This window comes from Drosophila arizonae, chromosome 2, assembly GCF_054131065.1.
Source record: "Drosophila arizonae isolate 15081-1271.41 chromosome 2, UAZ_ARI_1.0, whole genome shotgun sequence".
Lineage (NCBI taxonomy): Eukaryota > Metazoa > Arthropoda > Insecta > Diptera > Drosophilidae > Drosophila > Drosophila arizonae.
The window spans coordinates 5063692-5085874 of record NC_142922.1 but is presented as its reverse complement, the minus strand read 5'-3'; the positions used below and the strand labels follow the sequence as shown (position 1 = coordinate 5085874).

General features: G+C 37.3%; 5 protein-coding genes and 1 long non-coding RNA gene across 6 annotated transcripts; 3 read left to right on the top strand and 3 right to left on the bottom strand.

Moving 5' to 3' along the window:
• The first annotated feature begins 563 nt into the window (after positions 1 to 563).
• On the top strand, positions 564 to 2810 carry LOC108617366 (L-dopachrome tautomerase yellow-f2-like). The gene is made up of 4 exons (XM_018013156.2): positions 564 to 863; positions 1307 to 1705; positions 1776 to 2434; positions 2494 to 2810. The coding sequence occupies exons 1-4, from the start codon at positions 710 to 712 to the stop codon at positions 2632 to 2634; spliced, it is 1353 nt and encodes a 450-aa protein (XP_017868645.1). The 5' UTR covers positions 564 to 709; the 3' UTR covers positions 2635 to 2810.
• LOC108617277 (uncharacterized) lies at positions 2632 to 9320 on the bottom strand. The gene is made up of 8 exons (XM_018013011.2): positions 8904 to 9320; positions 8628 to 8848; positions 7981 to 8561; positions 7871 to 7922; positions 5044 to 6540; positions 4836 to 4977; positions 3858 to 4016; positions 2632 to 3791 (listed from the first exon to the last, which is right to left on the bottom strand). Exons 1-8 carry the CDS (start codon positions 9078 to 9080, stop codon positions 3576 to 3578), a joined length of 3045 nt encoding a protein of 1014 aa, XP_017868500.1. The 5' UTR covers positions 9081 to 9320; the 3' UTR covers positions 2632 to 3575.
• On the top strand, positions 6722 to 7927 carry LOC108617377 (uncharacterized). The gene has a single exon (XM_018013168.2). The coding sequence runs from the start codon at positions 6791 to 6793 to the stop codon at positions 7850 to 7852; it is 1062 nt and encodes a 353-aa protein (XP_017868657.1). The 5' UTR covers positions 6722 to 6790; the 3' UTR covers positions 7853 to 7927.
• Positions 9321 to 10578: 1258 nt separating the features above from the next.
• On the bottom strand, positions 10579 to 13736 carry Paip2 (polyA-binding protein interacting protein 2). The gene is made up of 4 exons (XM_018013214.2): positions 13521 to 13736; positions 11187 to 11337; positions 11023 to 11123; positions 10579 to 10954 (listed from the first exon to the last, which is right to left on the bottom strand). Exons 2-4 carry the CDS (start codon positions 11328 to 11330, stop codon positions 10825 to 10827), a joined length of 375 nt encoding a protein of 124 aa, XP_017868703.1. The 5' UTR covers positions 11331 to 11337; positions 13521 to 13736; the 3' UTR covers positions 10579 to 10824.
• Positions 12507 to 13724, top strand: LOC108617455 (uncharacterized). The gene is made up of 2 exons (XR_001916106.2): positions 12507 to 13144; positions 13225 to 13724. It is a non-coding gene; the product is annotated as an uncharacterized LOC108617455 (long non-coding RNA).
• A 409-nt stretch (positions 13737 to 14145) lies between the features above and the next one.
• On the bottom strand, positions 14146 to 17207 carry LOC108617357 (sialin). Its single transcript, XM_018013144.2, has 7 exons — positions 16667 to 17207; positions 16112 to 16345; positions 15754 to 16047; positions 15545 to 15694; positions 14869 to 15001; positions 14563 to 14807; positions 14146 to 14489 (listed from the first exon to the last, which is right to left on the bottom strand). Exons 1-7 carry the CDS (start codon positions 16937 to 16939, stop codon positions 14316 to 14318), a joined length of 1503 nt encoding a protein of 500 aa, XP_017868633.1. The 5' UTR covers positions 16940 to 17207; the 3' UTR covers positions 14146 to 14315.
• Between the last annotated feature and the right edge of the window lie 4976 nt (positions 17208 to 22183).

Below are 22183 nucleotides of genomic sequence, written 5' to 3'. Positions count from 1 at the left end.
AAAATATACAATATCAAAATGATTAAATATGTCATATTTTCTATATTATGCCATAAAAACAAACATTGAATTGAAGGAGGTATAAAAGATATTAATATATTTAGTACTTATATGGAACACACAGTTTGGGTTTCAATGCACTTGTAGTGCTTAAACATTTAACACCTAAGAGTATGCAATAAAACTTTGAATTCTCTGAAATGAACAACAAAATTTCCCTTCGTATCGTTAGATATATTTGTATGTTAGTTTTACCCATCTTTAAGCTCTACATTTATACATATATTAAAACCTACTATTATGGTACAAATTTAAGTGGTACTTTTATTTTAGAAAATTTTGAATACATTTTTATAGTCAAGACTGGATTATTATTAATTATTTCTATGAATATATGTACAAAGTACCTATTAGTGAACTTTGAATAATTATACCTTATATACTATATATATATATATATATATATATAAGAAATATAGAACCGGTTTCCGGTTTGTTTGCACGACTCTCACGCAAAGATTTCTTATCAATTGACAATTGAAATTGCCAAGCTTGACTTTAAAGCAAAATAACGTTCAGTTGCTGTGGAGATCTTGACAACGAAAGTTTGAGTTCTCGCTTTCAGATTATTAGTACGTAGCGCGCATATAAGGAACATCTAAACGAAAAAAGACAATTAAAAACAAAGCGAATTATTTGAATAAAAATAATGATGTCAAGATCTGTGTTTCTGTGTTGTGTAGTATTCTTGATTACACTTAGTTGTGTTTGTGGAGATGGCTTGATAGAGGTGTTTAAATGGAAACAAATGGATTTTTACAACCGAGGCGATGTTCGAGCAGTACGACAACCAAATCCATCAGGTAAAGCTATATATTACCCATACATGTGAATTTTATTCTTTATCAGAAAGTGAATAAGTTCAAGCTCAATATTTAAAGTTGAAGAAAGTTGCTCTCTTACAAGATGATTAAGCTCTATAAATAATGTATATAATATAATATTCATAAAATGTATTAAACATGTAAGGCAACAAATTAATTGAAATTCAATTTTACTTAAATTTATATATGTATGTACATATAAATAAATATACAAATCATTATAAAAGCAGTAGAGAGTTGAAGAGAAAACAATTAATACGCTAACTTAATTCGAGCGCAATTAAAATATATTTATAGCTCGACAATTGACTCACTTCAATTAACTCCATTTATTGGGAAATTTCACTCCATAACTCTCTCACTCTCTGTGCATATTATGTGTATAAAAATTAATTGAAGTTCATGTGTTTTGCCCAACGCAGCGCCCGTAGTTTTTCCAGGTAAATATGAGCGAAGGAGAATGAAACGCAAAGTGATTACCTCGCGGGATATGCCCGAGGGCGTAGTGACTCGCAGCGGCTTTGGCGATGACGACTCTCTGCCTTACATACCCTACAACAATGTGCCGATGGGCGTAACACATTTTCGGGGGCGACTCTTTGTGACGATGCCCAGGCGACGTGTGGGAATACCCTCGACCCTAAATTACATAGACATGCGACGTGACAGCGCGCAGAGCAGCCCCAAGCTGCACGCCTATCCCAGTTTCGAGATGAACCAGTTCAATAGCAGTGAACTGAATCTAGTTTCCGTTTATCGCACCACTGTGGATGCGTGCCAAAGATTGTGGTTTATTGACACCGGCATGCTGGAGTATCCAAGTGAGTCAACAAAGACAATGGCTTATGCACACACATCAAATTATTTCTAATAATCCTCTATTTACAACAGATAATCGCCAGCAAATAAGACGGCCTAGTATTTGGATAGTGGACCTGAAAACAGATCGTCAGCTGATGCGCTTCGACATACCCGAAGAGATCGTGGAGACGGGTCGCGGTCTGGCCAGCCTCACCATTGATGTGCCCTCGCCTAATCAGTGCGATCAGGCATATGCCTACATACCGGATCTGGTCTATAGGCGGCTATATGTATACAGCCTGGCAACGGATCGCATGTGGAGCTTTGAGCACAATTACTTTAACTTCGACCCTGTGGCCGGAGATCTCCATATTGGTGGCCAGACCTTCCGCTGGGATGACGGCATCTTCTCCGTCACACTGGGTCCCCAGCAGCCGGATGGCAGTCGCGATGTCTACTTCCATGCCATGGCCAGCAACAATGAGTTCGTCGTCTCGAACCGCGTGCTCCAGTTGGAGTCGAATGCAGCTCGCTCCGATCATGGCAGCGACTTCCGTGTGCTGGGCAGCCGGGGTCAAAATAAGCAGAGTACAATGCATCAGTACGATCCGCGCACCGGCGTCGTCTTCTACGCCGAGATACAAACGAATGGTGTGGGCTGCTGGAACACGCGGAATCCGTTCTCGGCAGCCACCCATGACACTGTGGCAGCCAATGCGGAAACCATGATCTACCCCAGCGACTTAACGGTCAGAATATGAGTTTAGTATACATTTGCCATTACTAATTATGATTAAATTTCGTACAGATCGATGAGGATGGCACCATGTGGGTCATGACCAACTCGATGCCCATATTCATCTACTCCACATTGGACACAAACGTGTTCAACTTCCGGATCTGGAAACAAGACACCATTGCTGCCAAGCGAAATACGGTTTGCGAATAGGTTTATGTATATGGAATCGCTTTAATGAACATTTCGCAATGAAGTTACATAATAATATATTATACTCGTATGTCGTAATGTAATAATTGCATACTGACAAAATATTAACACAAATTTCATATGTATGCATGTATATATGTATGTATAAAACAAATTAAAAAGCCTTTACAAATGTACCTTTAAAAATTGCCTAAATTTGAGTACTCAGTTTATCACATCTTAAAGTTACATAGATGTTTCATTTTTCTTTTGTCATCAAAAACAAATCAAATACAAAAGTAAAACATATTAACGTAAATTAAACAAAATCAGAGGCACTCTAATATTGCATAAGGATACTAAGTTGCACAGGTTTGTATAATACGTGTGTGTGTGTGTGTGTGTGTGTGTGTGTGTGTGTGTCTGTGTATATATATTCAATTCAATTTACGATTAAAATAGTATTTCAAAATTTTCAAATTAAATACTTTTGATTGTTAAAATATCTTCTATTTTTTGTTTGTTTTGTAAAATTTCATAATTTTGTTTCTATAATATTCGAACAATTTTGTTGTGCATATTTCTCAAAGTGAGAGCATTATATAGTTTTCTATGTAAACTACTTATATAAAATTTGCAAAAATATATATTTATATATGTATATATGTTTTTCCGTTAATGCTCGCATGTATAAAGTTACTACATATAAAAATGACTATATAGCATTTCGTTCGTATAAGTAAACATGCATTTTGTTTTGTTTTGTTTTTATGTGAATAATGGAATGGTTATCTGGCCCAGTGTTATACAAAAATATACACGTATAACATAGTATAACAGTTTTGAGTTACTACATTGCTATATATCTTCCTATATATGTATTTATATATATATATATATGTGTGTGTATGTGTACCTATTTAAAAGCCGACCACTTTTGAAGTGAGGCTGCAGCCGACATTTTACTGTACTAGATAATCCTTGTAGCCGCGCAACGATTTCAGTTGCTTTTTCAATTTGGTTATCAAATCCGACGGTTGCACCAGTATCGATATATCCCTGCCCACCGAATTGAGGCGATCGCGTATCTCCAAATCCTTGAAAAACAGATTCAACGGTCGACCGTTAATCTCCGTCAGTATCCAAAAGGTCAGCGTGCTGCCATCGCACGATTGAGCCTGCAATGCATCAATGAATGGCATGAATTGATTGGAAATGATTTGTGAAATGCAATTTGTAATCACCTTGGGTGGCAGTCCATGCCGTGCCGCCAGACTGTTCGGCACCACGTCCACAATCGTTGAGGTATTGCCATCACGTATAAGTCCCAGGCACTGTCCATCGCGATCTCGGCGTATGGCATAGGCGCGTCCAAAGGGTATGCGACGCAGCAGCACTTCAACCTGTAAGCAAAGCAATATACTCAATGACGTCAGTCTAAGTCTGATAATGATTTGGGATGTACAATTGGTGTCAATAAACATACATACTATACTGTATTCGTTTAGTCTTGATAATGATTTGACATAAATTATGACGATTTAATCATTCAATTCGAGCATTGTGAGCTAAAAATTTGTGCTCTTTTACACAGATTACATTTTGAATTTTGTATAGTTATTGTATAGTTAAAATTATGTAATAATTGAAAATTCATTAATTAATTATATGCAATAAAATGATTCTATTTAGATCTGTCTTATTTACATAGTATGCAAAAATGCACGTAAAGTAACTACAAATTAAGCAACATATTAATATTAATATTACTATTAAAATGTGTGAATTTAATATAAACTCTAATAAATCCATATAAATTGCTAAAGATGTCATATAATCTTCCCTGGTCAAACATAAAGCAACTAATGACAGGCTTAGCTGATTATAGGTAGATAATGTTAATGAAGCAGATGTCTATTTTCAACACATTCGCATATTGCTAAAATAACTCACACTATTTAATCTTATGTATATATTATAAATATATATACGTTTTTAAAGCTTAGCATTAAATTTCTTGTCCTAATTTATAGTTATTTTAAAACTATAATTTCAATCTATATCATATAGCATATATTGCAAGATTTTAACTGATACATATTAACACAGCATGATTCATAAATTTAATAATATTCTAATTTACGTCAGGGCGTATTTGCAGTAAGTCAACAATTAGCTTACATCTTGATGTATGTAAGTATGTTAAAATAGTAAATACTTACGAATAACGTGTTGGTATTGCGTATTATTTTATTTGCCTCGGCAGCGCTGCTGATGCTGACGCCTGCAATGGAGAGCAGCTGATCGCCAATGTGAAGGGCGTTGTAGAGCACGGGATGCTCCTTCTGCTTCCAGCCCGCAATCCTGCAAATGAGACGAACATACATTTCAATTAAACACTTATTTGCAGATATAGGCTATATGACTCACCAGACACCACCGAAGGCATCCACCCAGGCAATGGAACCAACACAATCCTTGCGCCGCAGATTGAGTCGCACGCCACCAGGATGCATGATCTCACGTCGCAACTGCATCACCTGCTGCTCTCTTAATGTGAGTCGCTTATTGCTGCTGTTGGACTGGCTGGCCACAGCCTGTGGCGGAGATTGCATGCGGAATGCACCTGCAGCTGCTGCACTGCGTCCTGGCACAAACTCATTGTTGTTGGCGCCGCGCTGGCTGCTTTGTTGCGTTGTTGCAGCGACTGTGGCGCCACGCTGCAGCGGCGCTTGGGCATCCGATGTGGAAGAGCTGCGCCTGCGCTGCTCAATGCTGTCCGTATTGGTGCTGCCGGAAATATTGCTGGCATCCCGCGTCGCATTGCTGGCACCGGAGCTGGAGCTGTTGTTGGCAGCACTCTGTTCAATATTATTGTTAGCATTGCTCGTGTTCGTGCTCGTGCTCGATGCCTTTGGCGTTGTCTTGGTCTTGAGCGGCGTATTGAGTAGCTTCAGATAGTGAAAGTCACGGCGACTGGGTCGCGTGCTAATAACCAGCTCGGTTAGGCCGCGCGTCAGCTGAGGCCGGACACGTCCATTGCTGGGCGTGGGCGAGGCAATGGCCACGCCGCGACGTGGCAAAGCAGGACTGCCATTCATGGGTGTCGCCTCCACATTGACCACTGCATTGCTAGCCTGACCTTGGCTACTCGTGGGACGCACAGCCGTTGGACTATTGCTGCTGCTGTTGCTACTGATGGGTATGCTCGACGAGAGGAATACCTTCTCATAGTGCACGTTGCCGCTGATGACATTCGAGTCCTGCGACTGCTCATTGTTGATGCGTATATTCGTGATTCCCGAGCTGTTGGCGCTCAGTATGATCTTCTTGCTCATCTTCGGGGTGATTGGCTTACTTGCACCACCAGCGCTGGCTGTGGTGGGGTAACAGGTGCCATAAACTGCCACCGTGGTTGCCTCACCATCGGCCAGCACCTGCACCTTTGTTGTATTGGCATTCGCTGTTGCCGTGGAAGCATTCGAAGTTGGCGCATTCGGATTGGAAGCATTCGGTTTTAAGGGTATAGTATAGGGATTGCCACTGCTATTGCTGCTACTGCTGTTGCTGCTGCTCGGCTGGCTGAGCACTTGTATTGTATTCGAGTTGGACGGAATTATTTGTACATTGCTTTTGTAATCGTTCTGTGGCTGCGATTTCGCTTTGGCTTTCAAACTGATTTCAGGAAAACGAAAAATATCCGCTATTACTTTATTTTTGGGCGGCAGTTCGGGCGCTGGCGTCGTATTTGTAGTCGTTGCAGTTGTCGTATTGGACACCTGTATAATCGTTACATTGTTGTCTCCATTCTCCTCGACGGCAGTTGAATTTGTGGCTGAAGCTTGAAGCTTTGGCTGCGGTGATTGGCGTTGCGGCCTCTTGGTTTTGTCAGCGGCGCCAGCTGACATGGAACGTGATGTTTGGGGTCTAATGGAGAGGACGAAAAGTAAAAGCTTTAGATGATGATACAATAAAGTGAATATTATATATTGATAAGCTAGATTAGAATATGAATCTTAAATATCTTAATATCAATATCAATATAACTGGCTTGCCCCACAACAATCTTAACATCTAGAAATCTTTGTGAGCTTCGTAAACTACTGCCAACAAGATTTAAATACTAATCCAAAAAGTCAAATCAAGTCAAATCTCAATAACAACCCAATAATTATAGATGTTTCTTAAAATGACCGATGAAGTGGCTTTATCAGATGAGACGCTGGACGAGTTGTTCGTTAGGGAAGTGGGCAGCGTGACGAAAATTGTGGAAAAGCTGCCCAGCAATGCCGTAATGGCCACCTGCACGCGTTGGTTCAAGATCTTTCAGGCAGCCGATCCCGAGGAAAGATTTGCACGCAACTGCATGCTTCTATTGCTCCACAAACAGCTCAACGATGACAACGCACTGAGTTTTCCTTTTACGGATGCTCGCAGTTATCAGCGGGATCTAAAAACATTGCATCAGATGAGTCTAACGGTGAACCATGCAGATGGCAACGTCGACGATGTTAATAAAGATGATAACCGTAATGGAGATGCCAATACCGAAGATAGCCCCACCATGGATACAAGTTCGCCATTCAGTTCGCATAGCCCAGAGGTGTGTTGCGCAGAGAATTCGTTGCGCTTGGAGATCGCCAACAAGGTGCTGATGGAGCAAAACAAAGAGATGCTCAGAGAGTTGCAGGAGCTGGAGGCAGAGAAAGAGAATTTGCTGACGCACCGCGAGAACCTAGAGGCTACAAACGAAACACTGCGCGATCACAATAAGTTGTATAGCAAAGAAGTCGGGTGTATGAAGCACATTTTTGCCTGCTCGTCTGTGACGGCCCTTAAGCTATTTAACCAGCCACAATTTATGGAACGTCCAACCTATTTCGTGACCCTTTTCTCTGTGCTCTGCGAAGATGCACGAGATCGGGCACACTTTGAGCAAATGGATATTAAGTTAGGGCGTTTACTGCGCGATCACATGGACTATTATGTGTCATTAACAACACGAGATCAAATTAGCAGAGCATACAATGAAATGCACGCTAGTGTGTGTAAACGCTATAAGCAGCTCATTAGAATGCAGGAAGAAACGGCGGTGCATCAGCTATCCTTAATGACAATGCGTTATTTGATGACACTGCGCAAACTCTTTCTGGACACCAACAAACACGACAAAGGCATGGAGCAGTTGGCGTTGGATTTCATACAATATAATTACAATGATTTAGCGAAGGGACTATAGAGTCATCTATGCATTTACCTGGGTATTAGACGTTCGCATTGCAGCATTTGTTCAAAATTTAAGATTTGATCTGTAAAAAAAGAATGTTTAGTTTAATTGAATTTAACGCTTTGACATGGGATGCTTACCCGCAGATATGCGCTGTGCTGATGAAGCTGCCACATCGACTCGCACTCCGTTTCGTAGTATGGGCGTTAAGAACTCATCTTCGGAAAGATTCGAATCTGCAGTGGTTGCGCTTGGGGGTTCGACTATAATTGCCTGCTGCTGCTGCTCCTCCTCCTCCTCTTCATCTTCAACAGCAGCTGCTGTTGAAACTGTTTCGCTAATTTGTTCGCTGTACGTGCTGATGGGATCCGAGAGCATATTAAGCAAATGCTGTGTTAGGGTATTAGACATTGCTGGTGGCGGCGCTGCTACGGCAACAGCGGGTGTTGGAGCCGCTTCTATGACTGGTGCCACCGCTCTGGCTGTTTGTTCATTTCCAATGGTTGCTGGCGGATGCTGATGAGCCGGAATACGCTCGACCCCTGGCACTATGGCCGCTGGTACGGGCGGTGGTGCCGGCAACGGAGATGTTGGATCACGTGTGGGCAGCAATGGGGCTCGCACTTCAGGTAACTTTGTGTATAGGTTTTCACGAGGCGATAGAATTTTCATTTCGCGCAGCTTAGCTCGCAGCGTTTCCACCCATTCTTGCATAATCTCCCTGTATTCCGCAATAAAATATTGTTAATTGCTTCGTTTGTGTGTGTTTGTGTTGTGCGCAACTTACCATGAAACGGCATGAAAGCGCAACACTTCATTGCTGAGCGTCACTACAAATTCAAACTCATGGGAATTGGGTATGAGAGCATGTGATATGTGCAGCGTATCCCGCAGCGACACGGCCCACTCAGGCATATGAGCGGCCGCCTGCCGCGGTTCTGCATAGCCCTCCAGAAGGGCCTCGGTGTCATCATGCACGCAGAACACCACCCAACTGCATTCCGATTTCTGTAAATCAATGGTAGGTAATTTTGACTGCTATAACTGATGATAAATAGTTTACCTTGGGGCCCACGGTTAACTTTTTGCCATCGGCCGTCAGTCTTTTCAACCACGTATTCTTATGTATTTCACGAAACTGCGCCGAGCTGGCGCTCGCTGCGATTGCAGGTGCATTTGCAGGTGTTGTCGTTGTTGTTGTTGTGTTTGCAGCTGGCACTGCTGCAGCAGCCGCAGCCATCTCTGAAGCCTGCTCTTTGCTCTGCTGCTTGTTGCTACAATGCGCGCTCTTCGATTGCACTTAACATATTTCACATTTCACACAATTTATTGCAACTTTTTCTACATTCGCATTAATAACAAAAAAGAAGTCAGCCAGAAATTGGCGACGACGCCATGTTTGCTATCAGCAATTTTTTTATCGACTTCTTATCGATACTTTGTATATTATAACGTTTGGTGTTGCCACACTGTTTGCAACAGTTAGAGCATTCAAAATAAGGGGTTATTCTCAAACATTCTTCCGATTCAAAATCCCAGTATATTCAAACTTTATTTTTAATATTTGTATTTTATTTATTAGCTGCTATTCCAAATAAAGTTAAACAGATTTATACTATAATACTTTTTTTTATTGGGATTTTTAAAAATAGTATTTTATATTTTTTTTGATTCGTTTTTTTATCTTTATATCACACAAAACGTAAATAAGATCTGTTTTATAGCTGTCTTAAATATCTAGAACTAACCAAAAAAAACGATATTTTTATTTCTACATCCGAAAACAGAAGTAAATTAAATTAAATTTATATGTTTTTTTTTTCATATGCATTTGCAATCGAGCAAATGGACAAGAATTAATTTTAAAGTTTTACAAAAAATGTATTGCAGCGCATTTAATACTAGATATACATATACAGATGAATATGTATACTGTAAGAGAAGTCATTTAAAATTAGTACGTAGTTATATCATTAATTTTAGCATTAGTTTATCTTTTCGTTTCCAACATTAGTTACTTATTTACAGCTGCAGATAACTAGTATGCGAGTCAAAAGTAGGTAAAGGTAAAGTCGTTTCTTTTCCTTTCTTTTTGTAACATAGACAGAACGTACAACGAGTTAACAATTACTCAAATGAGAGAACAAAATAAAAATAGAGGCAACAGAAAAAAGAAGGAAATGTTTAAACTTATAGCGAGTTTAGGTAGTTGGCATTTGCATTAAATTAATTACAATTAACGTCTTTAACATAAATTTCAATCAAGCGAAATGACGGTTGGTTTTCAAATACAATCGAGTCTTGTAGTGTTTACATTTGCTTTAGCTGGAAATTTTTACATTTATATATCAAGATGGTTTTTCACAGTTAGCGTGTGTAAAAAGTCATTTTTGTACGTTTATACGAAAGTTTTGTTCACTAGCTTAAGCACGGCTCGTCTATATATATAATTGGCTCCAGATAGATATTAAACGCGAAATTTGCTGCTCGTAATGTTAGTTTTGTAGTCATGGGTCAAGATAACTTCTTTTTCAACTCTTCTACGCATATATATATATATATATATATATATATATATATATATATATATATATATATATTTTTTTTTTTAATGATTTTCAGTATATATATATTTTTTTTATGTTTATGGTATTCGTTTGCATTTCGGTTGAGTTGGTTATTATACATATGATAACGTGTGTGTGTATGTGCGCGTAATTTTCATCAAATGTTTTATATTTGTTTTTTTTTTTTCTTTTTTTTTCAACTTTTCAACATAGTTGCCTGTTTGGAATTGGCTGGTTTTATGTGTGTTTTTTTGTTTTTAAATGTTTGGTTAGACAAGGGAGGTGAATATCATATATAAACGGTAATCGAGTTCTTGCATGGGATGTTGGAATATCCTTGCTATGATACGTTTCAGATGCACATCTGAAATCGCTGCTGTGAGAGGTTATATAGTTCAGACTATTGGGGGCCGGCGCTTACGAGGCTATAAAATCCATTTGATGGCAAAGTGGTACGAATTCGTCAGCCATGGGATTTAGCACAGATTTCTCAATATTACATTGACTCTTTGGTAGCGCAGATAAAGCCGTATTTTGTTCTTCCGTTCTGCAAAGATAGCGATCATATTATTATTATTATTATGTTATCATATGGTCTATGTTTGCTTGACGCACTTGGCTTTTTCCCATTCATTTATTTGTTCCTCGAGCTCATCCTCGATCATGGCTTCGAAACACTCTTGCATGATATCTTCCTCTTCAAGACGTTGCAACTCCTGCAGACGGCCAACATGATTAAATATAAAGAGCATGATTTACTGCAGTTTTTTTTTTCTTACGTTCTTGTCGAATTCCTCCTCGTTCTCCATCCACATATATTCTGAGAAATCTGGCTCATCGTCAAAGTCAGACAGTGATTCGTCGTCGTCCACCACGTAAACTATTTGATCCGTCCAGTCAACAGATGGTACTTTTAACAACATGGTTGTGCTGTAATTGATAATCGATAAATTTAATTTAAAAACATTTGAAAACGCAATAAAAAGCGAATCGGAAGTTCTCGACAAATATACACCCTGTAATGAGGTTTTCCGGTAAACACAATATTTAAATACAGAAGAGGCGGAGGAAATATTACGAGAGACAGAACAGAAAATTGAAATGAGAAAATTAAATACTAGAAGAATTCAATACAAATGCAACAAAAACAAAGAATCCGTAGTTGAGGAGTGACTAAATTCGAAAAATCTCACATGTTCTGTTTTTCCACAACATTTAAATAACAGTAGACAGGCCTAAAATTTATCATTAAATTGGCAGAAAAAGCCAATACACAGAAACAAGTCCATAAGGGTTCATAGTAATATATGTACATATCAATAGCTTATTTAGTACACACTAAATTAATATTTCATTGAACATATACATATGTACATATTTGTATATGTATGTAAGTAGTTTCCACTATTGCTTAACCATATGAGACCCTTTCTACGCACTTTTAATCAGACATACACTATGTACATATGTACAGTAAATTTATATGAGTGCAATAACTTTGTGTAAGTATGCATATGTGTGTGTCTCGACTGCCTGTCTGTGAGTATTCTCGTTTAGTGCCGGCAAAAAGCTGTTAGTTGCGTCGTTCTTATAGAAACCGGTTTAACACCATCGCCAATCGCTTAATTGAGATAAACAAAACAAAAAACAAACAACATTACATACTAATGCAGTCACATAATCAACTACACAAACACACACAATTACATACATTCGTATATAATAAAATATTGTTTATATAAATGCGTAGCAAATAAACGAAAAAATTTTTCTCTTCTCTTTGCTTTTGTTTTGCCCAATATGTGTCTTCACTATTTTTGTTTTTTGCATTTTGACAGCCGTTGCGGCGCATAAAAATATTTTCAAATACAGAATGACTAAGCTCAAAGCACAAGAGTAAAAGAGAAGACTAGCGAAAAGAAAAAAAAGAAAGGGCGCGCACACATATACATATGTATGTACATATGTACATAGGGAAACAGGGCAACGGCAATTGTTTATAAACAAGTGGGGTATATAACACACACATATATTTAAATACACACACATACACAGAGACATATATTTTTGATAAGCAGTATCAAAGAATTATTAATTTGTATGTCTGCATATCAGCTATATGTGTGTATTTAATGGTACGCTGTTATCACCTGTTTGCGACGTGAACAAACAAAACACAAATTAACTATAAATAAATTCGACAATGACGTCGTTGTGAATTTATGCAAAACGCAATAAGACAATAAATACATAAGCACATACATATTACATATGCATATGTATGCGGATCGGCACGGACATGGACGTTGTTTGGTTCATGGGCGTAGTTAACTTTTTGTGCCGTCAAACAAATACCTAGCTGTGTGCGTAAGCGTAATAGACTATGTTGATGTGAACGTGCGGTCCCGCACATAATCATACATACATACATATGCAGCAGAAACAAACATTCGCATTCACACACACACGCGTACGCACAGTATTGCTACAGTTGCCATATTGCAAAAATTTTAAATGTATTTACTTCGTGAACCCAACAAGCACACTCACACATGTATGGATATAATATTAAGCGATCACTGCGTATATAGTAAATATATATGAACACACACTCAAACATATACTTAAGTATGCATTCGCACACACACACACACCTGTAAATACACACACACACATGATTGAATGAACCTCCCTCAACTCTGAGCGCAAGCAGTTGAAACAACACGGCGTACTCAAGGTAACAAGTGTTTCGAAAAAGTTTATAATATTCCACTAAAAAATCAACATTCGTGCTATATTCTTTGTGATTTGTTATAGTTGCGTATAACAACAAATGGCACGTAGCATAAAATCGAATGGCCTAGGGGCAGACGTCATCGCTCCGCGTCGTTGAAAATTTTAGCGTTTATTGATTTGTCAAGAAGCATTCGCTAGCGGAAATGCTAAACAACAAACAAACAAAATTAAAAGCCTGCAATTACAAAAACAGGAAACGTTTTGGCATGTCAGCTTTATGCCTTATGTTTCCGCATTTCTTTTCGCACTTGTGTAACTTAGCCCTAAAGTTAAAGTTAAAGCCACTTAACTTTTTCTCGTTTATTTAGTGTACTCACTTTGCTATTTTACTTGAAGAGCTGCCAAACTGAAGTCTATGTTCTACTTTTGTTGATCTTCCACTGAGAATTTTGTATTGCAAAAGTATAAAGGGAGACACTGACAATTTATTGTTGCATCCAGATAGAAAACACGCAAATTTTTCTATTGCGAAACCAATTCAAATGCTGTGTGCGGAAACACGTCCATGAACGTCAAGCAAACGAATCGAAAATGATTTATAAAACAAAAACTGACAGACGATTAATTTTGTACAGCTGTTCGGGTTTACTAGAGTACATCGATAGATTTGTATTTGCAATCGATTTACCGCAGCCAAATCGATAGTTTTTACAGGTTGGGTTGCTCATTAACTTATCATTGAAATACGCGCGCAATGTCGAATTTGAATGGAGTAAAAACGAAAATCTGGTGATTAGATATGTACACATATATATGTTTACGTACTAAGTAATTTTATCGAGTATGTGTGTATATAAATAACTAGCAAATTACTGCTGATACAATCAGAATACAGTGTCGATGCACACATTTTTTATCAGATCATTTTTGTAAAATGAAATAATTGAATAATTTATATTTATTGATCCACGCGTCAAACTTGTTTTCTTGTTGTAAATGTAATGACGTTGTTTACATCAATTTTATTTCTATTTTAAAGTTTGTTAGTGACAATAATAATATATTACACGATAAAGTTAAAAATAACTAATACACCTACATTTATATTTATATAAACATACGACTTTGGACGGTTTTAATAAATATGTACAACAATATATCCAGGCACTTTGTTAGTTAGCAGTTTCATTTGTGGTATTTGAGGGTTTGGCTTCGGTTTCTGACTTTTGGCTTCGAGGGTCCCATGGCTGAAGATTTGTACTGCCGAACAGACCAAATACAATTATGGCTAACACATTACAAAAAATTAACGTCAGCAAAACATGATTCCATTCTGACTTAATACCCTGAAACAGACCAAAAATTAGTTTCACTTGGAAATTATATATGATTATATATATATCTATCTCAGACTCTTACAGTTTTCACCAACGTGGCTATGACATGTGAGGCCAGAAAGCCCGATATGTGTCCAACACTGTTGGCCAGGCCTGAAATCATGCCAGCAAACGATGGCGCGAAATACAATAATGTCGGCCAATAGCCGCCACTAAAGCCCATATCTGTGGTAACGCCCAATAACACAAACATGAGCAACACGAATATCTTTTGCTCGCATCCTGCCAGAATTATGATCAGTAGCAAAATCATATTTGCAATGGAGCCTATAAATTCAAGTGAAGTTGTTAAATTTAATGATTTACTTGATACACAATATGCACTTACAGACGACGTACAAAAGTCGACGTATATAACTGTGCTTGGCATACACACGTCGCTCTATAATGGAACAACTCAATACACAAATTATCTTAGAGAGCAGCGAGCCCAAAAATGGGGCCGACGACAGGAAGCCAATCTAGAAGAGGAAAAATGTTGGTAGGTTAAAAATTAATATTCTCATAAACATAATACTAGATAGTAATTTAGAAAAAATTGCAAATGTCTTATCATCTAGTAATTCGGTTTTAATTTATTTTAAAAATACAATATGATATGTGAATTCCTATTCCAGCAATATTATTATTTATTTAATACTAATATGTAGGCCGATTTTTATTCATGCCATATTCTCTGTTTATTCAAAACGAAATTAAAGGAAAAATGTAGAGTGTTGCTATGTCAGCCAAATGATTCTTTTATATAGGTCATATATAAGAAGTAACTCAAAACAAAAGAAAACAATATTCAAAAGTCATACAAGAACCTCCATGTCAGTTATGACATTATGATAAATGTATATAATGAGAGCTCTAGCTCTACAATCAACTATATAAATATAGCTGAACTAATATACTATATAATATATAGCTGAACTATAATATCTAAGCTAGAATAGGTTAGTTAAGCTGTACTGTCTGTATTTATTAGCCCCACATATAAACACATATAGTTTATATACCTCTTTCATGTTGAGCTGCATCGCTTCACTCATAAATCGTGGCATTATGAGCGAGAAGAGCAGAAAGGTGTAGTTGTGAAAGACATGGGTTAGAATGAACGCATGGACGGGCAGGGAGGTCAAGAGCGAACGCCAAGGTAAGCTCAAATGCTGCAGGAATTAAGGAGAATTAAATCATAATCAATGACAGGCTTATGGCATCAACTCACCTGCGGCTGCTGGGCAGATTGCTGCAAATACTCACGCTCAGCGTCCGAGATACGTGGATGCTGCTCCACACTATTGTAAACCAGCCAATTACAGATGATGCCATGTGCAAGGGAAACGCAGCCGATCACGTAGAAGGGCAGGGACCAGCCAAGCTCGCTGAGATAAGTGGTCAGCGGATATATGCCAATGGAGCCTAAGATCAAGCCGCTGTAGGCAAAGGAGAGCATCGACGTACGCTCCGTGGGATGCGCCCAAACCACGAATAGCTGATAGAGGGGCGGTGTGCCGCAGCCCTAAAGTGTGACAGATGACAAATTGAGTATATCAAACCATATGCAATCTACTTGCAAATCTCACCGCGAAAATGCCGGCAAATACCAAACTAGTGACTGCTGCCGCATAACTATAATACGCTAATAAGGGCAGTAAAATGTAGGCAACAGCCTGCAGAGTTAACGAGCTGATAAACAACACCTTGCCTCCAAAGCGATCCGTTAGATGCCCAGCCAATGGTAGGGCGAAGACGAAGCCGTAGTAGAAGGTGCCCGGAAAGGCCAGAGCTTGACTGCGACTCCATTGTAGATCACCGAGCTTTAGAAGGTGAAACGGCGAGAGAGGTGAGGAAATATTGAGAGTGAGAGAAAAATAGGGAAAGATATGAAGTGAGATAGATAGAGAGAGACGGAGGCAGAGAGAATGAAAAAAATAAAATGAGAGACTCAGAGAGAGAAAGATAAGTAGAAGAGAGAGAGAGAAGTATACATCGAGTGAGAGAGTTAGCGTTTGCGAAAGTTAAGAGGAGAATCACTACATCTCTATGTAGAGAGAGACAGAGAGAAGGGGAGAGTGCGAGAAGACAGGGACAGAGAGAATTCCGCATGCACTCAGCACAAAGTGTTCCATTAGACTTACCTGAGCACCCTCCAAGCTGGGCTCCACCCATACTCTGTTGTTGCTGCCGCAGGTGGAATTCATCGTAATGTTATTCAGGCCGGACTGCAGTGCCTCCCGGGAGTGGGATGGCACCATGCGCAGAATGATCAGACCCAGCATATTGCGCATGCCCATCTGCAGGACATTGGCGACGAAGGCGCAAAGCAAGTAGGTGAGCCGAGCCGAGCCCCAGAGGCGGCAGCTCGACTCCTGGGTGCACAATTTGGGCACATTCCATGACTTATGCACCATTTAAGCGGAAGTCTATATAGACTTCTATATGTATATGTAAGTGAATATTTGTTTTGTCTGTGCAATTAATATTTCGAACTGTGGGGTCGCACGTTGCGCCGCACACTGACCGAATTCAACTGAAGTCCGCAACAGATGTGAAATGCAATATAATTTGCAGTTTGTCACGATTTTTCGTGTTTATCAAAGCTCAAAGCGTTTGGCGTTCCGCTTATCTACACATAAATATGTAACGGATTTCGGACGCAAAACAATGAGAACAACAGAAGAAGAGATGATAAAGCCGATAAGTGAACCATGCGAAAGATGAAGTTGAGAAAATTAGAATATACAACTACAGCTGATTAGCCTGTGGCTCTCAAACTGTGCGGCGCTTGCATTCAGAATGCTTGCAAGCCATTCGCAAGCTCCTAATTAAAGCTTATTTCAGAAATATTAGTAAATATGTAAATAGTTTATATGAGAAAAAAATTGTGTTTTTTTTTTGTGATTAATATTATAATTTCTGTATTTAATTTACATAGAGAATAGCTGAAAAAATTAAATACTTTTTTTGTAGTTTGAAATATTTTTATGTTTAACATTTTAATAAAATAAAATAAAATTAGTATTAATTATAATTAATTATTAATTTATTCTGAAAATGGATATACATTATTTGTCTTGTAGGATATTTGAGAGGCAGCAGTACCATAAAGTATATACATACAAAATTTTTTTGGGTGTTCTTAATATTTTCATCATGAGTGTATGTAGCATGATGAATTTATATTTATGATCAGCATCTATAGACATGAAGACATTGAGTTCAATTTCCAAAAGAGACTTGAAATTGATCACGCTTGAAATTGTCGAGAATCATCTGCATTAGTTTGATCACAATCTATATATTTAATATAGATTTACAGTTATCTAGCATAAGAGGAGTTTTCTTATGAAAATATACATTTTCATATATATTATTTTTGCATACCGACAGACTTATTTATAATTTCTCGTCCGTCCTTTTAAAAGCTCATCAGGGATTTCCCCAGTCGTTACTTCAGTCTAAAACAGCTCTACTTATTACTATTGTTTTTTATTTAATTTTATTATTTAATTAAAGTAGCTGGAACTTAATATTCTTTATAAAATGAAACGTTTATAGTTTATTGATAAAACTGCTTTAATTTTCAGATTTTTGTTTGCTGATTTCAAAGCTGAAACGTTTTCATGAGCTGAAGCGCGTTTAATGTGATTTTAGCTGGAAACACATTGTAGTTAAATTAAAATACTGTGTCGGCGATAAGGCATTGCTTGACGGTTTATTATATGTAATATATATTTCTGTCATAGGTTATGTAAGTATTAATTAAGTCCTTAAGAGATTTCGTTTCAGATTCACTTTCTTTTAAAAAGCAAGGAATTTGTTTGGTATTCAGAATATAATATATATTTTATATTTAACGGATCTAAAATAGAAATGAGTCCCAATTGGCTTTATAGAACACATACATACTTAAGCTTATGCCGAGTATTATAATAATATGCTCATCACTATCTCTCTTTACTCTTCTACTTTAGGCAATAGAACACCGTTTCACTAGTATTTATTTTACCTTTTTACCTGTAGTTGTTTCGGTTATTTGATTTATATAAATGACGTCGGTTGCGCTGTCGCCTCACAATCCACAATCATAATTAGTCATGAGCGAACTTAATTACGCGACGGGGTGCAGCGACAAGCCGCACGCCAAGCGCTAAACATCTTGGCATTTACAAATCCGGGCTAGCCGGCAATTAGTGAACACCACACTCTCCATTTCCATTTGGTCAAATATTAAATTTACTTCATTTTTTTTAATTACACTGCTCATGTGGTCTGCGACTATTGGGCATATTGGTTTTGGTTTCCAGCGCGAAAATAAAAGCAGAAAAAAATATCATAATTTTAAAAAGTAAAATTTTTTCTTTTTTGAATTGTTACTTATATATAATTTTTCGTTTATATAAAGTTTTGTTTCTGTTTTTTTTTTTTTTTTTTTTTTTTTTTTTTTTTTTTTTTAAATATTAAAAACCTCTAAAAATATATTTATTAAAAACTATACTGGTTTTCTTTTTTTACAAGCTCAGCAACTGATTTGTTTTAAATTTGAAGCCCAGAAACTAAAAAAAAAGAAAACTTGAAACAATTAACTTTTGTTAATGTTTTTTCTTAGCTATCAATTTTTTTTAGCTGCTTATAAGAATGACAAAAATAAAATAATATTATATATTTAATGGTAAAAAATGATTTCATTATTATAAGTATTTAAAGCCCTCCTCTACATTTTAAGCAAATACGAATGAGAACAAATATGAAAATATTTAATTTCATGATATATTTATAATATTTTCATGTTCATACTTATTTTCATAGTTTTCACTATTATATCAAAAATCCGAAATTATTATAACCACCCCTGTCTCTGATTCCTGCATACTTTTCAAATGGAAAACAACGTAAGATTTAGACAAGCGAACAGTGTATTTTCCCTTTCTTCCCATAGTTACTATTCAGTAGCTGCTGCCCCCCGTTCCCCACTCATAGTACATATATATTGTTTTTTGTTTTTAGCTCAAATTGCACACCTCAATGTTTTAGCCAATTAAATTAAATGAAAAATGAGGAAATGAGAAAATGGGAAAAGGGGCAAACACTGCAGCGTGTTTTTTTTTGCGTTACGATTTTTTGCCGGAAGCGTGGAGTGAGGGGGGATGGTGGCTGGGGCTGGGTTTAGTTCACGGCTAACGCGCTTAGCCTGCAGTGTTGCAGCAGTTGGCTTTTAGCTTTTAGCCTCAAACATGCTACATAGTAGCCAGTCCGTGTGTATGTGTGCGTGCGTATCTATGTGAGCTCTGACCGCATTTATATTTCAGCGTATATTGTTATCTGTTTTGCTGCATCGCTAATAGGACATTGGATGTTGTACGATATTGCGACAGGACATTGGATTCTATTTTTGCACTCGCTGTTGTGCTGGTTATGTCCGTTTGAGTAGCTTGAAAGGGGTATATTGGATTTGATTGTTTTTTTTTGTAATCTGCCTTTGAAATTTGATATAAAAGTGGTTTGAACTTTCGCATAAGTAAATAATGGAAATTTGGATTCAAGTCCCAGCCTGAGCTGAAGACCAAAGTTGCCAAGCAAATCATTATCACATGCTTGAAATTACTTTCTTCCAGTTTTTTATAAACCTTTGATATGTTGATATTCCATTGTGATATTTCATTTTCCTACTTTGAATACACATATAAAATATCTTAAGCCAAGATTAAACTGAAAGCATTCCCCTCTGAAAATTTCAAGTCCTTCTCAATCCCTAATCTAGTAGCCCTCAGCATAGCTTCATTTCACATATCGATAATACGTATTTTTATCGATAAACGATAAAGTTTTCCTCTCAATGCATTTGTAAATTGTAATCACAGTCTTAGCCAGCATCTGTCAGTCGTGTATGCCCGTTTGCCATGTACCTAACGTGCTTTGTTGTGGTTACACTATATTTCGATTAAAAATTTGAATTTTTTATAATGTAGGGCTATAGTTGTGCACTCATTTAGAATGCATTTGTGCGAAGCTTGGCCACAGGGCGCTAGACACAGACACAGACACAGACACATATACACATACACACATATACGCATATGCATGGCTGTGTTTGTATATTTGTATATTTGCCCTAACTCTTTGATTGATTTTTTGTTTATAGAACGCATATGCCGCTCTGTTATGGTCTATTCCTCTATTTGTTGTCCTAGCTGCTCCTGCTGCTCCTGCTCCTCCTGTTACACCTGCTTCTGCCATCGCTGCAGTTGTTGTCGCTGTTGTCGCAGAAAAGCGCATATGCCATATGAAGCCTCTCTCCTGGACTTTGAACTGTTTGCATTTGCATGGGCAAACGGCTCGCGTGCCAGTTGCCTACTCGAAACACTTTGTCTCTTGTTCTAAAAATAGTTTCTCTGCTCTAGGGGCTGGGGTGGGGCCGGGGCGGGGGCTGGCTTCAGGTGGTAAAGTGTCCCAAATGAATGTACATATATGGTCTAACATAATATTTGAGCTGAAAATAGAATGAACAAGTACGAGAGTTGCAATCGAAGGCGTTACTGACTCACCAATACTCGTTCAGGGCAGATTCAAGTATAAGATATTCAAGTATAGATATTCTACTTTGATCCACATCTATAACTTCAAAGAGACCCGAGACGAGGCGAGATGCAAAATCTCTGCCCAAAGAGTGGACATTACATTGTGCAAGCCCAATATACCCTCTTCACTTCACTTGAGCGGGCATAAAAAGTTAACGCTTAACATAACGCTGCAGCAAACACATATGTGAGCTTTGATGGTCGCCTTGAGACTTGTAGAAAATAATATTCTCTGTTTGCCTTTGTTTTTATTGCTTATTAGCCTTGGTCGGGGCTCTTGACTGCATCTGGCATATATCTGCCATATGTTGTAACTATATTCCCCAGAAAACTAATTGAGAATCATATATCAGCTGAAACAACATTCTATCATAACTATTATAACTAAAAAACGTATGTCTGAGCTGTTCAATTCAATATTTATGATGATTATGTTTAATTACTGGAAGTGTGGTTAGTGATACTGGAGGGTATTTTAGGTATATTTTAGTCTGAATGCCATTTTTTGTATTGATTGCTTTGTACTTCGTATGATTGCTTGGAAAACTAAAGTTATATTTATTATATAAATTATATTTAAATAAATAATATTTATTATATAAATTAAAATATATATACTTTAATATGTTTAATTGCTTTTAAAAATATATTTAAAATATTGTATATTTTATAAAAAAATAAATAAAAATATTTTAGTAGTTTGAACAATATTATATTATATTAAATAAAATCTGATATTTTAAGTTAAGCTTAAAGCATATGGTTATTTCTCTTTATACATTTTTTCTTTGTTTCTGACCTATAAATATTCAAGTTTGTCTGTATTTTTTTTTTGTCTTCCTTCAATTATAAATGTAGATAATTGTCTTGCAGATAGACTTCTAGTTAATTCATTAAATTATGCAAATCCTTTATAATTTCTTTATTCCACTTAAAAAAAAAAAAGGAAATACTATTTCGCTATATCAAAGCAGCACACGCACACACACAAATGCACGCGCAGAGAGAGCGAGAAGGCGAAAGTCTGATGGTCAGTAAAATTAGCCAGTCATGCCAGAGGCTAACTTGTCTTAGTAT

Excerpts from the sequence above, each read along its gene's own strand:
- LOC108617377 (XM_018013168.2), top strand. The coding sequence starts at position 6,791 with ATGTTTCTTAAAATGACCGATGAAGTGGCTTTATCAGATGAGACGCTG.
- LOC108617357 (XM_018013144.2), bottom strand. The coding sequence starts at position 16,939 with ATGGTGCATAAGTCATGGAATGTGCCCAAATTGTGCACCCAGGAGTCG. Across the intron at positions 16,048-16,111 it reads TATTTGCCGGCATTTTCGCG|GGCTGCGGCACACCGCCCCT; the intron begins GTGAGATTTGCA and ends GTCACACTTTAG. Across the intron at positions 15,002-15,544 it reads TGCAGCTCAACATGAAAGAG|ATTGGCTTCCTGTCGTCGGC; the intron begins GTATATAAACTA and ends TTCCTCTTCTAG.
- LOC108617277 (XM_018013011.2), bottom strand. The coding sequence starts at position 9,080 with ATGGCTGCGGCTGCTGCAGCAGTGCCAGCTGCAAACACAACAACAACA. Across the intron at positions 8,562-8,627 it reads CGCTTTCATGCCGTTTCATG|GGAGATTATGCAAGAATGGG; the intron begins GTAAGTTGCGCA and ends TGCGGAATACAG. Across the intron at positions 7,923-7,980 it reads AGCACAGCGCATATCTGCGG|ATCAAATCTTAAATTTTGAA; the intron begins GTAAGCATCCCA and ends CTTTTTTTACAG.
- LOC108617366 (XM_018013156.2), top strand. The coding sequence starts at position 710 with ATGATGTCAAGATCTGTGTTTCTGTGTTGTGTAGTATTCTTGATTACA. Across the intron at positions 1,706-1,775 it reads CGGCATGCTGGAGTATCCAA|ATAATCGCCAGCAAATAAGA; the intron begins GTGAGTCAACAA and ends TATTTACAACAG. Across the intron at positions 2,435-2,493 it reads TCTACCCCAGCGACTTAACG|ATCGATGAGGATGGCACCAT; the intron begins GTCAGAATATGA and ends AATTTCGTACAG.
- Paip2 (XM_018013214.2), bottom strand. The coding sequence starts at position 11,330 with ATGTTGTTAAAAGTACCATCTGTTGACTGGACGGATCAAATAGTTTAC. Across the intron at positions 11,124-11,186 it reads AGGAGGAATTCGACAAGAAC|GAGTTGCAACGTCTTGAAGA; the intron begins GTAAGAAAAAAA and ends GGCCGTCTGCAG. Across the intron at positions 10,955-11,022 it reads AATGAATGGGAAAAAGCCAA|AACGGAAGAACAAAATACGG; the intron begins GTGCGTCAAGCA and ends CTATCTTTGCAG.